Here is an 18,547-nt window from a genome sequence, read left to right on the forward strand (position 1 = left end):
CTCTCCCTCCTATGCACTGGAGGAGAGCAGTTCCAAAGCTGGGCTGGGAGAAAGCTTTCCAGCTTCTTCACCATTCCCTCTGCCTCCTACCTGCCCTTGATAAGGCTGGGGTCACTCAATCTGGGAATAGAGTCTTGGCTGTGAGCATCCCCGGTGGTTGGTGCCTCTCTTCCCAAGGCATCCCTTGTCCAAGGGTTCACAAGTCCACCTCCAGACAGGGTGCAGGATTCCCCCAGAAGCACATCCATAGAGATCCCCCAGGCTCTTGTGAGGTAATTTTATTTCTTTCCATTTTAGGTAAAAATAGTAAATACAAGATAATCTTAATAAAGGTAAAAATACATCATTTGGATTTTCTTGTTCTCTAAACAGTGCTACCTACAGTACAATTTTTGATTTAGGATTTTTAAATTTTTTTATAAACAAATAGAGCTATTTTGCTATTAGGCTATCTGTGTTCTCATCTGGCACTTAAGAATAGATCACAGGTCACCTCCCGGTTCTGGTTGGATATGGGGGTAGGCGAGGAGAGTGAGAAAGCTTTGGAGGGATGAGGAGGTTCAACTTCCCAGGACAAAGCCTGAGCTGTGGTCCCATGTGCAGTGGAGGACATACAAATGCATCCAAGATGGCCTTTTCCTGCTCTGGCCACAGGGACGGATTACACTGAGGTTGGACTGAAGGTTTCAGTAGTCACTTCCTACCTTCCTCTCACCCACCAACTCAGTTTCACAACAATTCTGGGTCCAGGCAGGCTCCTGGGCTGGAGAGTCAGTGATATGCTCCAGACTGAGCCAGTGGGTCTCCTTGTGTTCTAGAGGAGTGGGCGGGGCCCTTCTCCACTAGGCAGCAGTGAGGGCCAGGACATCCAGCCTGACCTGGGAATGCTGGTAGAAGTCACAGATGCCCACTGGGCTGCTAAATGTCTTTGCCCTTATTTACCCTCAAGTGGTCTTTGTTTAAGTTCTTTCCAAATTTCTCACTGAGCTGTTGGATCAGGTCTGCCAGTTCACCTGTAGCTTGGGACTTCTCCTCAAGAAGCTCATAGCGCAGGCTGGAGATATCTTGCTTAATTTCCTTCAGCTCCCCTGCAAGGACAGATGAGAGTTTGCTGAGTGTGACTGAGGAGAAGGAAGTTGCTCATCCTCCATGTAGCAAGTCCAGCCCACAGGGGCACAGTTGAGGTGGTGGGTACCACCCAGCTTTCTACCACCAAAGAACACATCCATTCAAAACCCTCTCTCTTTATAGCTGGAAGCAGGAGTAGAGATCTGAGCTGTGAATTGTGTCTAGTACCTACTTTATATTATGATAGTTAAAATGTTGGTTTGGGAACCATTAAGGGCAGATTTGAAGACTAAGCAACACCCTCATTAATTGGAACATTTATTTTCATGACACTTAATGTTTTATTGTGTTGATACTTGCAGAGAAGAGAAACTCCAAGTGCCCAAGAGAATGGCTCAGTGCACTGATGTTTTCAGGAAACTGTCTAGCCAGCTTCCCACTCCAGCTTCTCTAGCTCAGGAAGCAACTTCCCTGTTACAAACCTCATTGCCACCTGATACCATAGGTGCTTATAACCAGGGACCACCAGGGGCCCTTTCACTTTTTAAAATTTCATAGTGAGCCATGAAGTCCAATGAATCTGGGCTACAGGAATCTTTTTATTCACCAGAGTCAGAAGGTTCTTTCCTGATTCCAGAGATACAGAACTTGACTCAGGTAGAGCGTATTGGTTTAGAAATACTATTTATTCATATCTATTTCCGGGTATGCTTTACAGAAATAAAATGCAGTGATCTCATTAAATGCATGGTTTGACCCATTTTGTGAAATGCACTCACGTCCTGTGTATTTTTGTCCAGTGCTTCACTGGTCCCAATTCATGGGACCGTAGAGCCGTGTTTAAGTTTCATGACAGTGGGGTATCCCTTCTCTGTCAAATGCACTGAGGTCAGCCACAGTTATGCACTGTGGAGGAGGCAGGCAGGACATCTGGAGGTTTTGTATTTGAGATCTATAGGCATATGTGGGGGTTTTGAAGGGCTGCTACCCAATCCCAAGGCAGTGTTGGCTAAGGAGTCAGTTTGGTCACTGTTGAGGTTGAGCCTGTAACCTAGGTGGTCCTGGAGTGACCTGGTAGCCCCCATGGCTCAGTCAAGGGAAAGACTTAGGTTCTCCTGTCACAGAGGGGGCTGTTTCTAGGTACTAGGTGTTTATCCTAGGTGTGCCATAAAGATTAATGACCTACTACAAGGTCATTTGCTTTTGACTTAAGAGTACTTGCTTAAAATAGACTGGAAAATAGGGGAAAGGAGAAAAGAAAGAAGGAAAAGATATAAATTCACATATATATACACATGAGATAGCTCAGATGATTACACTGCTAATTCTATTCTTGGTAAAGAATAGTTAATATTCATATACCATTTGATCATTTTGCTTATCTATATCTGATAATCTAAGCAACTCTTTTAAAGATAAAAGTATGCAACCATTGTTAAGTTCTTATCATCTTATTTTAAAAGCATATATTGTTATTGTTTTGGGTTCTTTGTTATTCTTATAATTGTCTCCTTTTGTTTTTCTTTTCTGTTTATTTTCTCTTTAAAATAAAAAAATAGACTGGAAAATAACTCCAGTGGTGAACAATGTAGCTGGAAAACTTTGGTGGGCATGAGTCACCTGGTGCTATCACCCAAGAGTGGACCCTCAGGCCCCTCCCTGGCATGCTGATTCATTAGGTCATGGTGGGCTTGGGATCTGCAGTTTTAACAGCTAGTCCAGTGGAGGGGATACTTCGAGGAACACAACTGGTCATCAAAGACTGAGAACCTGAACCTGAGGCAGGATGGGGTGGCTGACACTGGGTCAATGGCAGACCCTAAAAATGGTGTGGAGACTGCTTCCTGTACGTGTGCAGCCACACAGTGAAGTGTGGCCACGGGACTCCGGACCATCCTGAACTCAGGGGGCCTGAGGTTGACTCAAGGCAGCCATCGCTGTGGAAGGGACAGAAGTGTTTCTCTCATCCCTGATGTCTCTGGCCTAATCTCTGGCGTTTTACCTGAGAAGATGGTACGCTAAATACAAACGGGAAATAAAACTGTAAGCAGAATAAAGGTTGCTTGACTACTCAGGTGGAGCCAGTCTAATCACACCCTTCTTAAAACTGAAGGGGGAAGCTGAAAACTGGGGTAGAGACATGGGATGACAGATGCCAGGCAGAGAGGCAGAGGGTGACATGATGCGGGCTCTGGGCTGACTGACAGACAGAGCCATATACATACAAGTGCTGCAGTCTGTGCCCTGGCTTTGGGCTCACAGCAGCCACAGCCACGTTGGCAAAGAAGTGGAAACTTGGGTGCTTCCTCCCCATAGAAATGTGTCATGACTATAGTGGACAAGTGAGGGAACTGGTCTTCCTCAAGAGCCACCAGACAGGAACCCAGCACCCCAGCCACACACCCCAGCATTGGGAGATTCATCCCTGGCCTCCGCTCTGCAGAACGTGATGTCTTAGAGCCCCTCATTTGTGGCTTACCTTCGTTGACTTCATCATTTTCTCTGTCCACTTGGGCTTTCAACACGTATCTTTTTATGAGCCGTTTCATGATTTTCTGAAATGAGAGAAAGCAAGGAAGGGCTAAAACACACCTGATCCAGCACCACATAGGGTGGCACAGGGCCTTCTCCCCACATAGCAACCCAAGAGTCAGTAGGGCTCCCACACCTGGCACCTCACTCTGGAGGGGAACCCCGTGCAGTGGGGAAGCCTGGTCAGTCACTTTGTTTAACTTCCTTGTCTCCCAGGATTCAGTGTCCACCTGACCCTGGGATATAAGAACAGAATACTCATCAGTGGCAGGAGGCTGAGCCAAGGAGAGACTCAACTTGGTTGTCTAGCACTGCTAAAGGGTCCTAGGCTGATTCTGCCTTGACCGGTCACATCCTCTTTCCTGGATATCAGTTCTGTTTCAAGACGAGAATCCTGGGGTGCCTTAGCAGGCCAGCCCAAGTGTAACTGCATCCCTGGCAGGTGATAATAAGAAGTGTGCCATTCATCACAGGAGACTCATTTTGGTGTAGAAGTCAGGGCCAGACTTGGAGGACAGGGCCATTGCACGCTGGAAGATTCTAGCCAGAATCAGCAACAGTTATAGCTGGGCCTCTATAGGTTTCGTGGAGAGATAACTTCTCTCACAGCCCCAAAGCCTGACCCTGTGTTGTCAGCCATGCTGGATGAGAGGGATTTGGCTCTCCGGTATCATAATTATGCAGGTTCTGTAATCTTTAAGTAAAGGAAGCATGAACAAACACTTAAGAGACACCAAGAATAGAGGCAAGTGCAAGAAAGACTGCAGGAGATGAACTTTGGATTTTGCCAGCTAGTCATTCCAGGGTTCCTGTGAAATCACAGAATTTAAAAATATTCTGTAGTCTGAGACTTTTGACTTTTGCAAGAGATGAGCAGCATGGAGAGGTGGGAGGGATTTCCCTGCTTCTTGGTCCTTCCATTCTGTGATATCTGCTTACGCCTAGGCAAGAGGATGGAGAAAGCATTTGCTATATGGAAGAAACCCCCTCCCAATCCAGGGATTTGAACTGTTTCCCTGCAGGTTGCTAGCTTCTCTCTGACTATACAGGCTCTGCACAAGCTTCCTGTAAGTTAAAGGGGATAAAAGTGGGTGCAAAGAGCTGGAAGAGTCAATTCATTTTAATCACCAAGTGATGGTTTCCTCCATTACTTTAATAGTGAAGACCTTGCTAATGAGGTCACTCCGGACTGAGATTCCCAGGCTTCTTGGGCATCCTCCTGCACTCACTCAGGGCAGCCTGCCCTGACTGCCTGAACCAGCTGGCCCCATGGCTTAGGTGGTGGGAACAGCTGATAAGCAATTTGTCTTCCTGCTACTCTACCCCAGAGAGCCTGCATTCTAATCATATCGGTGACTGAATTACAGAGTTTGATTTCTCAGGGACATTCTTCTAGTCAGGATAACAAATTATCTAAGTTATAAGACTCAGGGATGATGCTTCCTCTTGACTAAGAAAAAGAACAAAATCACAGTCCTCATCTAGATCTCATGGGAAAAAATCCTGCAGACACTTAAATAGCTATCATTCTGATTGAAAAAGTTCAGAAATAGTCTTCTACTGTACATTTTCAGGCTGATACAAGTTAAAGGGACTTACAGTTTGCTACCTTATCAAGACAAACCTCAAATTAAGTTTCTGGGCCCATCTACTAATTAATAGCCTTACTGTTTATGATGGAAATGACCAGCCAGAACCTGGAAGTGGAGTGGCATTGAATGAGAGCCTTTCATGGGTACAGCACCAGTCAGTTTCAGCCCTTTCTGTTCAGTGAAACATGATTAAAATGACTATTTTAAAATAACCTATGGGCTGTGTTTATCATTATTACAAAATATGTCCTGCAAACACCTTTCGTTGTGAATATATGGGGTCCCACTCACAGCCTCCTTCTGTGCAAAGAAGCCCTGAGGAGGAAGGGAGACAAGCTGAAACAGAGAAACAAACATACTCAGTGCTTCCTAAATGTAGGATCATGTTAGACTCATTCATAACAGTGATCTGAATCTTCCCAGGAACTCAATGAGATGATAGTTATTATTTCCACTTAGAGTAGACGAAGACACCCAAAAAGCCTCAAAGAGCAACGTGGCCTCTCCAAGGTCACATAGATGGAAAGCTTGTAGCTGTAGGATTTGACCAAAATGAAAATGAAAGCAGTGGTTTGTCTGAACTTCAGAAAAGGATTAAAATTAATCTGGTTGAAGGACTGAGGTTCATTACTCATCATCTAGGTCTCATTAGTCAGGTAGAGTTTGGGCTATTTCTACATGCCAGGACATTTTATGAAGAGGAAGCCTCACTAGATTTCAGGGGATGGGTAACTTCATGCAGTGGTTACTCCTTGGGAAAGAGGATCGATGACAGGGCATTACCACGAGTGCTGCTGGCCCCCTATTGAGTACTGGCATGCCTGAGCTGAGTGGGTTTTCTTGCAGACCTGGTATCCAAAGACTAGAAAAGTAAAGGTTTGCTTTTAAAACCTCAGTGTGAATTAGAATTATAGAGGCTTCAGGTAGACATAGATTGAGATAAGCACTGTAGACATGAAGCAATGTTTGACCTTTTTTCTTAACCCCAAATTATTGCTAGTGGCAGGGACCTTCTGAAGGAGCATTGTGATCACTTGCTGTCCTCAGAGACTTCATGTCCTCGTGGGGACCCAGTTTACCTTCTATTAGGCAACATGGAATCTGCAAAAGCAAGATGCTAGCATTACCACTAGAAAGTGTACAATGCTTGGAAAATCCCAAAAGTTCTATTTAACATGGGTGCCAGATGTCTGTGGACATCAAAAACTTCTCTTCTTCACTATGGGAGGAAAAGTGTGTTCTGCTGTGATAAGTTTGGGGTATCTCTTTGGTTTCTTTCATAGGGTACTTTCAAGTTATGAAGATGAACTTTGAACAAATTAATATGCCTCTGCCTCTTTCCCCAAGCAAGCGCTGGGGATGAGTCTATTTAGAAACATTATCCAGGCAAAAGGAGACACAAGCAGAAATGCACAATGGGTAGAAATTGTCGCCTCACAGGTGCCTACATCCGGGGAGGAAGGCAATCGCTTCTCCAGTCCAGACTCCAGGAACCAGGTGGCCTCCGGCTACTTCTAGTGGAGGGGAAGACAGAGTATCCTTCCGAGGGAAAGACAGGCTCCCTGTGCAGCCAGATGGCTAAAACACAAACAAGGAAGAGAACACATACTGTATGTTGAAGACCCTCAACAAAGTAGAATCCAGAGGGAAGCATTGTTGCTACCTAGGAAGACAGAAATTGAGGAAGGTTTGGAAGAGAGTGGAAAAAATGAATCCCAGGACAAGTCATTTTTGAGATTAGGGTTTTTTGGATACACCAGAATAGAGGAAATAAGCACTGACAAATATTCTGTTCTATTAACTTTGATCTCTACAGCTAACATCTAAAAGGGAAAAAGGAGGACTCTCTACTGGATTTGGAGAAGACAGCATCATAAAGATTGCGATTTGAATAATAGGATTTGTCTGGATTCTACAGTTTGAGATGTGGCTTTATTTTTTTGTCAGTGAAGAAATGTACCTCTCAGAGATTAGGTATATGGAGTCTGTAACATACTTTTCTCCCCAATTTGACACAAAGCCACAAGGTAGGTTTGAGAGGAGGTGCATTTTGACCATCTTGCCAATACTGTGATTTTATTCCATTGTTTGGTCTCATGTCACAGAGCCCAGATTGGAAAGAGATGCTACAAAAGCAAGAAACTAGTGTTTGTGGAATGTAACAACTGAGACTCTTGGGAGCCTAAGCAAAACAGAGAGTCCAGAGAACCCCTGAGTCTAGTCTGCCACACTGTCTTTCTTCACAACACAGGGGGCCACAAAATTGAAGGATTGACAGGCTTAAAATAAATTCTCAACACACCTTCCATCACAAAGATCAACTGAAGAGACAGAAATGAAGCAAGTTTACTAACTAAATGTGTCTGAAAGACTGTTGGGTCTTCTTGGGAATGCTACAGGATTTATTTGGATCCACGATAGTGTGTGAGGCCCATGGACTCATTGAGATGGCAGTTCTGGGGATATCCTGGAGAGGAGGGGAAAGAGAGTGAACTGGGCTCTCATGTGCTTTGCACATCTGGGAACCGTTATGGGATGGAAGCAATGTGGAAGGTCCCCAAGTGGCCTAGGAACCAGATGCACATTGTTAGATTCTTGTCTGTGTCTGTTCCTCAGTTTCTGCTGCTGCTGCTCCTGCTAAAAACTAAGGGATACCAACGCCTCCTCCTGATCATTGTGGTTGCCTCAGGCTCGGAAGGCTCAGACAGACCTACCCGAGTGATCGTGGAACCCAGGCAAGGAAGGTTCTAAGGAAGGGTAGGAAGCAGCACTACGAAGATGGATGACAGAAGGGGGCCTGGGCAACATGATGTGGTGAAAGAATCAGACACATATAAGCTGTGTGAACCAAGACACAGGGCCTCTGTTCCCTTGGCTGGCAGATGGGGTAAAAGGAGCATGGTGAGACTATACCCAGTTTGTGTCTTTCCTGCTCACAAGTGACTTGTGGGACCCTTACAAGGTTTCCTCCTACAGCCAGCAGATGGAGATTGCTTAGGAAGATGCCCAGATGCAGCCTAACAGGGTGAAACAAAGTGCCCACGTGCAAGTAGGTAGAGGGTGCTCCAGCTCCTAGTCCTACTGTTCTCTCAGGCCTTTCCCTCTGATGTCTATTAACTAGATTTTTCACTTCTTTTTTGTGACAACTATTTGAATAAGTATCCCAAGGATTTTCTCCTTGTAGTCACAAAATACAAGGTGAGTAAAGGTCGCTTTGTGTTTTCCAAGGTCACCAATAGCTTGAAGCTGCAAACTAAGCAATCTTTGTAATCACAGTAGGACAATCTCAGGGAGATTTAAGAAAGAAGGATTCAATTGGCAATGATGGAAGACAAACAGGATTGCTCTGAGACTGATTTTGAAAACAATCTGTTCAGAAAAGATTCATTCTCAGTAGAGGACATACACACATAATCAGTCTCTATCTCAGGAGCTGATTCTGCTCAAAATCAAAAGAAAGAAGGCCCTCACTCATTAGATTTTTCTATCTGTTCTGTGACATATCATCTTTCTCTGAGAAACTGAGAAATAGAAATTCTTCCACCGATCAAAGGGTCTGGCCTGTAAAATAACTCAAGGCAGATAAGGGTGGGCAGTCCCAATTTTGTGCATGATTAAATACAAGATTATCCTATTGCCGATTTTTAGCCCATGCCACCTAATAAAACTGTAAGTGCTTTGGGGGATGAGCTGTTTCTTAATTGTACAATTAACTGTTCCTCACTGCACAGCTATCTTCTAAAATATGGATGGAGAGATTCAATTAGAGACCTGTGTCAGGAAAAAGCTAAGTTTATAATTGCTCCCCGTGGGAAGCTGGCACCAGGAGATAGTCACCTCGACCCAAAGGAACAGTCAGGACAGCTTTAAATTTACATCTGATATGGATCAAACTGTTGATGGTAGAGAAGTAGAAGGCTGGCAAAGAATGGCCTGCACTTTTATATCATTAAATGGTAGTTATCAATTATTATTGGCTCATATGCTGGTTCAAGTTTTTACTGAGACTTGTTTTTCATTTTTAAAGACAATGTAAGGATTGCCAGCATAGAAGGCCTTTTTAATAATTTTTCTAATCATAGATGTGGTAGACTGACAGTCTAAGGATCCATCCTTACTGAAGACCCCAATATATATCTGGTTGCTTATGGCACATACCTGGGAGTCATGCTGGGTGCTGGGTATCCATCCCCTAAGAATAATCTCAGCACCAGATCTCACTGACAATATGCCAAGAACATATACTGAATCTAACTTTCTCTATTGCCCTAGTCATGCTCCAGGTGAAAACTACTAATTCTTGTACCAGAATGACTGTTCCATCTTCCTCACTAGTATTCTGTTTACTCTCATTAAGACATAAATACAAGGGAAGATGGCAGAATGGTGAGCAGCAGAGAAAGAGTCTCTGAGATTTGACGTCCAGATGCTGAAATACAGCAACATGAGGCAGAGAAGAAGGATGGAAGTGGGTTCCTGTGGCTCAGGAAGGATCTTAAGTGAGAACTGAAGCCAGAAGGAAGAACACAGCAGAGGAGAAAGAGAGAGAGAGAGAGAGAGAAAGAGAGAGAGAGAGAGAGAGAGAGAGAGAGAGAAGAGAGACAGAGACAGAGAGACAGAGAGAGAGCAATGAAGAAGGAGGTGGCCAGTGGTGCTTTCTTCCTGATCCTGAACTTGCTGTGTAGGAAGAGTGGCTCAAACCTACAGATGCATGGTAACTACTGGAGACCTTAGAGGCCTCCATAGAGAAACACACTAGTGAAACAGCAGTAGACACAGTGAACTGCAGTGGCTGGTGAGTTATTCAGGTTCAGATGCCCCCAGGATAGTGCAGCTGGCTGGAGAGGGGACAACTAAGCTTGGAACTCAGAACAGCTGCAGGCTGGATCTATCTAGTGGCTCCCAATGCCAGAGTGAAGTTTCCAAGTTCAAATCAGCAGAAGATCAGAAAGTCCACTTCAAGCTGGCAGGGAACCGAGTTCAAGCTGGCAGGAGGCACATAGAATGTTACAAGCTGAGCAAATTGGGTTCCAGCCTCATAGTCAGAAACCAGCCTGAACTTCACTGGACTTGAAGGTGCAGGCTTGCTGGGATTATCTACTACCCTGCCATAAAGCTATGGCTGGCTTGCTGCAGTGAACCAATTGGAATCTGTCTGTCCACATTGCTACTAATGACAGCAGAAATACACCGTAATGTGGACTTTTCTTTCCTTTCTTTCTTTGTTTTCTTGTTTTTTTTCCTTCATTACTAGTTCTTGTTATGAGTGTGAGCATAGTCGCTAGTGTTTTTGTTGTTCTGTTTTTCTTTCTTTCTTTTCTCTTTCCCCCTTCTTCACCATTTTTTGAAATTTGTGCAATCTTCTTTTGCCCTCTAGTCTTGCTCTTCCTTTTCTTTTATTTCTCTATTTTTCCCCCTAAGCACTTTGAAATTTTCTTTCCAGGGGGTAAAATCACCATACTGAGGTTATTTTCTATATACAATTTTCTAGTTTGTTTTAGATTTTGTTATAAAATGACAAATAGAGTTCATTTGGTTAAAGGTGGAAAATTAATAGCTACCTCAGTTTGTCATTTTGATACTACTGGAATTGTTAATTGCTCTACATTTGTCAAGGTGACATAATTGTTGTATGTTCTTCCTGGTGTAAAACCAAGACTGAGATTGCCTAAGGGTATGAACAATATTGAAGGCCAGTGCCAAAGAACCAGGGACTGGGCCAAGTAGGCAGGAACTTCTCATCCACAATAAATGAAGAGGCAAGATCTTGCAACAGACTCAAAACTCAAAAGCCAACTATAGCTAAAAAACATCTCTGAGAAGTAGTCATTTGCTAAGGCCTCTAAATACTAACAATAAAGTTACTCACCACAGATAATTTACAAGCATCCCCAGGAATTAGACAAAAAAAAAAAAAAAAAAAAAAAAGAGAGAGAAAAAATAAAGAAAATGAGAAGATACTTAAGCAAGATGCAACTATAGACTTCCAGCTCACTATAGGCAAATCCAGTGGGCAATGAGGTGAAACAACTAAAAAACCACCCACCTGGACTCTCTGAAGTGGTAACAGCAGAAGTAACAAAGCAGATGAAAGAAACTGTAGAAAAAATCAAACCAGAAACAATTTCTCGTTAACTACAGAGATAGTCACCATAATGAAAGTCATGCTTAGTGACTGTAGATCAGACACAGATACAGAAACAGATGAGCTTAAGAGAATGATGGAAATCATGAACGCCAAATATAGGAAAGAAATGGAATTCATGAAACAGATTCAAACAGCTATCCAAGAGATTAAAAATTCTATTGAAAGTATACACAGCAGAATGAGTCAATGTGAGCATAGAATAGCAGATATAGAAGAAAAATTATGGTTACTGACCATGAAAAGAATGATTTCTTAAAGATAGCAAAGCACCATCAAAAATCAATACAACAGCTACTAGCTGATGAAAAGGAGACTAGCATAAGACTGATTAGAATCAGGGAAATAGCAGGAGATCACACAAATGACATTATAGTCTGTTCAAAGAAGTAATGGTAGAAAATTTCCCAAACACAGAAAAAGAATTTGACATACAGATAAATGAGGCATATAGAATTCCAGTTAGTCGTGATTAAAAAAGAGTCTACATGAAAGCATGTAATAGTCAAGATTCCAAAAACTCAACACAAGAACACATTGAATGGGTTATTAAAAATGAGTAGAGAAAAAATAACCCGTCAGAATCACAGCAGACTTCTCTACACAAAGTCTCAAATCAAGGAGAGCTTGGAATGAAGTATTTCAAGCCCAAAAGAAAACAGTCTCCAAACCAGACTGATGTACCCTGCAAAACTATCTTTCAAAATTGATGGGAGAAATAAGACATGACAACATTTGAGGAAATTCATGAGCACCAAATCAGCACTTCAGAATGTTCTGAAGGACATTCTAGAAAGAGATAACAAGGACTACAACTCCATGAACTTCAACAGAATGATTCCAGTAGGCAAGGAAAACAGTTAAACAGAGAGGGAAAAAGGGAACCAACAACAGGAAAATAACATGGCAAGGATAAGTCAATACATATCAATTATAACCATCAATATTAATGGTCTCAATTCACCAATGAAAAGAAATAGACTAGCAGAATGATCAACAAGCAAGATCCAACAATATGCTACATTCAAGAAAAACATTTAATTAAAAAAGAAATGCATAAGCTGAAGGTGAAAGGTTGGAAAAAATGCAAAATAAAAACCTGGAAGGAAGCAGAAGTAGCTATTCTATTTGCAGACAAAGTGAATTTCAAGTCCAGACATTAACGGAAACAGAGAAGGTCACTACACTCTTGTAAAGGGAAAAATCCAAGGGGAAGCAATAACAATCATAAATATATATGCACAAAATACCAGGGCACCCAATTATATATAACCAATACTAACATATAAAAAATCAAGTAAGCACTAATACAATTGTAATGGGTGACATCTGTCCCACTATCACAAATAGACAAATCAACTGAATAAAAAAATCAACAATGAAATAGCAGAATTGAACCAAACTTTTGAACCTAGTAAATGTCTATAGTGTTACACTTGAGAACGTCAGAAAACACATTCTTCTCAGCTTCACATGGGACATTCTCCAAAATAGATCACATATTAGTGCATGGGACATGCTTCAGTAAATGAAAAGAAACTGAAATTATCCCATACACATTATCAGGTCATAGTGCAATGAAATTTGAAATCAATGCAAAAAGAAATCACAATAACTTCATAAACACATAAAAGATAAATAATGCCCTCCTGAACAACCAATGGTTCACAGATAAAGAAGAAATTAGGGAGTTCCTACAATTAAATGATAATATCAGTAAATCATACCAGAATATTTGGACACAATGAAAGCAGTCTACAAGGGAAATTTGTAAGTGGTAAACACCCACATCAGATAAACACAGCAAGGTCAAGTAAACAAGCTAATATTGAACTTCAAGCTTTTAGAAAAAGAAGAGCAAGTCAAGGCCAAAGAAAATTATACAAGGGAGAAAATTATAAATGTCAGAGCAGAAATTAATGCAATGGAGACTAAAAGAACAATATAATCAATGACTCCAAGAGTTGGTTTGTTGAAAGATTAAATAAAATTGACAAATCATTAGCTAAACTTATCAGAAAAGGAAAGAAAGACTCAAATTCATGTAATCAGGAATGAAAAGGGTAAAAATCACAACAGATCCTGCAGAAATCCAGAAGATCAACACCTATTTTGAGAATCTGTACTCTAACAAGATGGAAAATGCAGAATCAATGGATAGATTCCTAGATACATATAAACTACCGAAGCTGAGTCAAGAAGATAAAAAATTCTAAATAAACCAGTATCAGTCAATGAAATTGAAAACGTAATTAAAATCTACCAACAAAGAAAAGCCCAGGCCCTGATAAATTCATTACTGAATTCTAAAAAAAAAATTAAAGAAAATCTAATGCTGCCACTTTTCAAATTCTTTAATGAAATTGAAAGTGAAGCAGTATTCTCAAATCCATTCCAGGGAAGCAAGCATTATCCTGATACAAAAACCACAGAAGGACTTAACCCAAAACAAGAATTACAGGCCAATCTCCTTAACTAACATAGATGCAAAAATCCTCAACAATATAGTGACAAACAGAATGGAGCAAATATTGAAGCAAGTAGGATTCATTCCAGGGATGTGATGGTTCAACATGTGCAAATCAATAAATGTAATGCATCATCTCAATAGAGCCAAGGAAAAATCCACATGAACATCTCAATAGAAACAGAATAAGCATTTGACCAAGTTTAACACCTATTCATGACAAAAAACTCTACAGAAATTTGAAATAGATGTTCTTTATCTCAATCTGATAAAAAGCCATGTATGACAAACCAACCACCAATGTCTTACTAAATGATCAATAATTGAAAGCTTTCACCATAAAATCAGGAACAAAACAAAGATGTCCACTATCATCACTCCCATTCAATATAATTCTTAAAACATTAGCCAGAGCAATAAGAAAGAAAAAGAAATAATGATTAGAAGGGAAGAAATTAAATTATCATTATTTGCAGATCATTATTTGAGTCTCCACCAAAAGACTCCTAGAATTAATAATCAAATTCAGTAGCACAGCATGATACAAAGTCACTATTCAAAAATCAATGACATTCCAGCACACAAATAACAAACTCACTGACAGAAAAATTAGGGAAACAATACCTTTCACCATAGCATCAAGAAAAATGAAATACTAGGAATCCATCTAATGAAGAAAGTAAAAGACCTTTACATTGAAAACTATAGTACTCAGAGAAAGAGATCAAAGAGAATATCAGAAAATGGAAAGATATCCCTTGTTGGATATGCAAAACCGACATAATGAAAATGGCCATATTTCAAAAACTGTTTCAGGGATTTAATAAAATCCCAATCAAAGTACCAAAAATATATTTCAGAGAACTAGAGAAAATGAACTTAAAATTCACATGGAATCAGAAAAGACCTAGAATCACAAAGACAATTCTGAACAACAAGGCAAGGCAGGGAGCATCACAATCTCTTACGTGACGTTACACTACAAAGCTACTGTGATAAAAACACCATAGTACTGGCAAAAACCCAAACAAACAAACAAACAAACAAACAACTTGATAATCAGTGGAGCAGAATAGAAGGTACAGAAACAGCTGCTAATGCTCTCAGCCACCTTATGTTTAGCAAAGGGCCCAAACACCTTCACTGGAAGAAACACAGTCTCTTTAATATATGGTTCTAGGAAAACTGGCTTTCTACATGCTGAAGGTTGAATGTAGAACCATATCTCTTACCATGCACTAACTAAAATCAAAATGGGTCAAATATCTATATATTAAACCAGAAACACTAAATCTGCTGGAAAATAGGACAGCTAAAACTCTTAAAGACATTGGTTTAGGCAAATGTCTATGGTTTAGGTTTATGAACAAAACCCTGACTGCACAAGAACTATCACAAAGAATTAACAACTGGGATCTCTTCTTATTAAAAAGTTTTACACAGCAAGAGAAACCACCACCAGAGTGAAGAGACAACACACAGTGTGGGAAAATTTTTTACCATTTGTTCATCAGACAAAGGACTAATATCTATAATATATAAAGAACTATAAAAAATCAGACCTCCAAAATTTAAAGACCCAATAAAAAATGAGCATACGAAATGAACATATACCTTTCAGATGAAAAACTATGAACAGCAAATAAATACATGAAAAATGTTCAAAAACACCTGCCATTCAAGAAATGCAAATTAAATCAATGCTGAGATTCCATCTCACTTTAGAAAGAATGGCTGTTACCAAGAAATCAACCCATAAAAAGTGCTGTCAGGGGTTAGGGAAAAAAGGACCCTTTTCCACTGTTAGTGAGACCATATATACTGGTGAAACCACTGTGGACATCAGTTGGCAATTCCTCAAAAAACTAAAATTAGGTTTCCATTTGATTCAGTTATCCCCCATCTTGGTATTTTCCCAAAAGAGTTAAAAGCATCATACTATAATGATATATGTACATCCTTGTTTGTAGCAACACAGTTTGTAACAGCTAATTCTTGGAAACAACCCAAATGTCCATCAACCAATGAATAGGCAAAGAAGATTTTTTCTCAATACAACACAGTACTACTCTGTCATAAAGAAGTATGAACTTGAGACATTTCTAGGTAAATGGATGGACCTTGAGAGAGTGTCCGCTTAAGTGAAATAAATCAGATACACTTGTATAAATATTGCATGGTTTCTCTGGTGCGAGAAACTTAAAGTGTAAATAAGGAATAAAATGTCTCATAGATACTGGAAGATATTAGGAAAATGTTTAAATCAGAAGGGGAACAAGGGTTGGGGGAAGAAAGAAGGGACAAGAAAATAAAACAGCGAAAAATAGAAACAAAACTTTTGTAAGTAAAGAAGGGAAGAGGGGATGAAAGAAGGGAAGGGGAATGGGAAAAAAAGAAGCAAGATATACCATGCACAGGTACATATTCTTTATGACGACTGTTATCACTATGTATATCTAAAGTATGTTAAGAAAATAAACATGAAGACACAATTTTATGACCTCACCTTCTCTGCAAAGTTATGCTGCCACCCTTCCAATAGTATTGATGAATTTGGAATATAATTCAAATCCTGACAGTGTCGGACTCTACCTCCCCAGTTACACTTCTAATCCCCTCTCCAGCTTCTCAGGACTGCCAAGTTCTCTCTCATCCTTCGCGGATGCTGCTCCACTGGCTGCACCCCTTCCTCTATGGTTAACCCCTTCTTATCCGTAAGGTTTTGGCCAACTGTTTTCTCCTTGAAGATGCTCTGTCAAATAGGGGCTTCCTATTATTCTCCACTTGTGAACCTTATTCTTTTCTGCTCGGCTCTTTTATCAATTTGACATCATAAATTCATCAGTGTGTTTTCTTGTTCATCATCCGTGACCCTCATTAACCTGAAGATGCCACTAAGGGAGGCACCATGCCTGTATCTCCAGTAAATGCCACAGTGCCTGGCATGCAGCAGCCACTCAATACATATGTGTTCAGCAAAGGAAGGTGTGAACTGTGTCCTGTGAAGACAGGACAGTCACATGACTAAATTCATGTCTTAGTGACATCTACTGCTGCCCTCCCTGGGGAAAGGGGGTGGTTACCTGGTATCTGGTGGGCTTGCTGAAAGTGTTGTTTGCAGTCAGGTTTTCAGAATTTCTCATGCCAGCCTGGTAGCGAGTCTTCTGAGGAAAAAAACAAACGGACATATAAGTATGGCAGGACTCGAATGAACAGTATCTACATGTAGGACTGATTCTATAAGGGGCTTTCTGGAAGCCGATTTACCCCTTGCTGCTTGGTTTTTCAGAACAGATCCCAGGGACTCTAGCTCTGCAGTGTTCACAAAGGTTATAGGATATTGTTTGGGAGACTCCAACTGGTTTGGGAAGCACTGAGTTAAAGTTATGTGACTGTCTTTCCTCTAGCACTTCTCAGAGGCTCTACTATGTTCAATGTTAAGACTACATGAGGAAGACAAAGTAGGCAAAAAAAACTTTTGCTCAGAGTTCATTCTCCAGATACTTTCTGGAAAAGACCATTTCAAGTCCAGTAAGGAGCTCCCCTTATGAGACTGTGGCTCAGCCAGGGAGCAGGCAGCAGGTAGCTTTCTAAGTCCTCAGTAGTGCACCACTCCAAGGAGTTACAAGGAGGAGGGTTGGTACCTTGGGCCATCTCTGCTCTGCTGGAGCTCTATCATGAGCCCGGCAGATTCTGGAAGGCAATAACCCCTTGCATCCCCCAGCTTACCTTGCATCAGGAGCCACCATGAGACTCAAACATGTATGCCTCCCTTTGCCACCTCTTCCCCCTGCTTTTTCTAGCCCCACAAACCAGATGTTACCTACCCTGAATTTGGAATTCAGCATGCCCATTTCAAGGTCATTTTCACAGCTTTTGGCCTTAGATTTGCAGAGTTTTATGAGGCACATCTTGATTCTTATTATGAGATAATAAAATGATTTAGGACTTGGCACTAGATTAAAAGGGGCAGGTAGCGTTCTTCCTTCATCAAAATAAGACAGCCAGAGTTTTGCTCGGGCGAATTTCCACTCCACATCTGCATCCTCCTGTGGAACAAGGGAATCAACAGCACACCATCAAAGGCTACAACTTAACAACTGAGCTCACCATGAGGAGTGGAGACACAGGCTTCAAATCTGAGGTCAGACTTCTAGTGCAGACTGGTGGATGTATGGCTGCTCATGCTTTCCTCAGAGATTCAAAAATGGGAACTTGCTCTTGCTAATGCACATGCATCCATTACCCTTACAGCTCTCCACCTACATCCTTGGGATTCCTGGGAAAACTCTCAGCCAGTGTATGATGCTTTCCTGTGTTCTCCACTGCATATATTTTTTTTTTTTTTTGTCTTTTTCCTTTTTATCGGTACCAGGGATTGAACTCATGACCGCACACTTGCAAGGCAGGCACTTATGTCGCCGAGCTAATTCCCCAGCCCCCACTGCATATATTTTTTACCGACATTCTCCACTTGCAGTTCATCACTTTCACCAAAAATTCATTTATATTTGCAACTGTGTTAGTAGATTAATCAACCACTGCAGCACCAAGGTATTTATTTATTGTTTAGAGATGTGCAGTCCAGTAGAAATGTATTGTGAGTCCCCAAGACGAGCCATTTAGGTATGTTTCTATTTTCTTTGTCAGATTATAAAAGGTAAAATGGATCAGGTAAAATTAATGTCAGTGATCTATTTTATTTAACTTATTTTTTGTCTTTTTCATTTTTATCGGTACCAG

At 41.1% G+C, this 18,547-nt stretch overlaps 1 protein-coding gene across 1 annotated transcript in view; it reads right to left on the reverse strand.

The window, feature by feature from the left end:
* Nucleotides 1-262: 262 nt before the first annotated feature.
* Nucleotides 263-18,547, reverse strand: part of Trpc7 (transient receptor potential cation channel subfamily C member 7) — a 157,324-nt gene continuing 139,039 nt past the window's right edge. The window contains exons 9-12 of the mRNA XM_003473173.5: nt 17,632-17,853; nt 16,888-16,968; nt 3,548-3,623; nt 263-1,088 (exon numbers count right to left, since the gene is read on the reverse strand). Coding sequence (XP_003473221.2) covers nt 919-1,088; nt 3,548-3,623; nt 16,888-16,968; nt 17,632-17,853 — 549 coding nt within the window. The 3' untranslated portion in view covers nt 263-918. The remainder of the gene's footprint in view (nt 1,089-3,547; nt 3,624-16,887; nt 16,969-17,631; nt 17,854-18,547) is intronic.

Source organism: Cavia porcellus, unplaced genomic scaffold (assembly GCF_034190915.1).
Source record: "Cavia porcellus strain 051 isolate PalLab524CR breed Dunkin Hartley unplaced genomic scaffold, mCavPor4.1 scaffold_19, whole genome shotgun sequence".
Classification (NCBI taxonomy): Eukaryota; Metazoa; Chordata; class Mammalia; order Rodentia; family Caviidae; genus Cavia; species Cavia porcellus.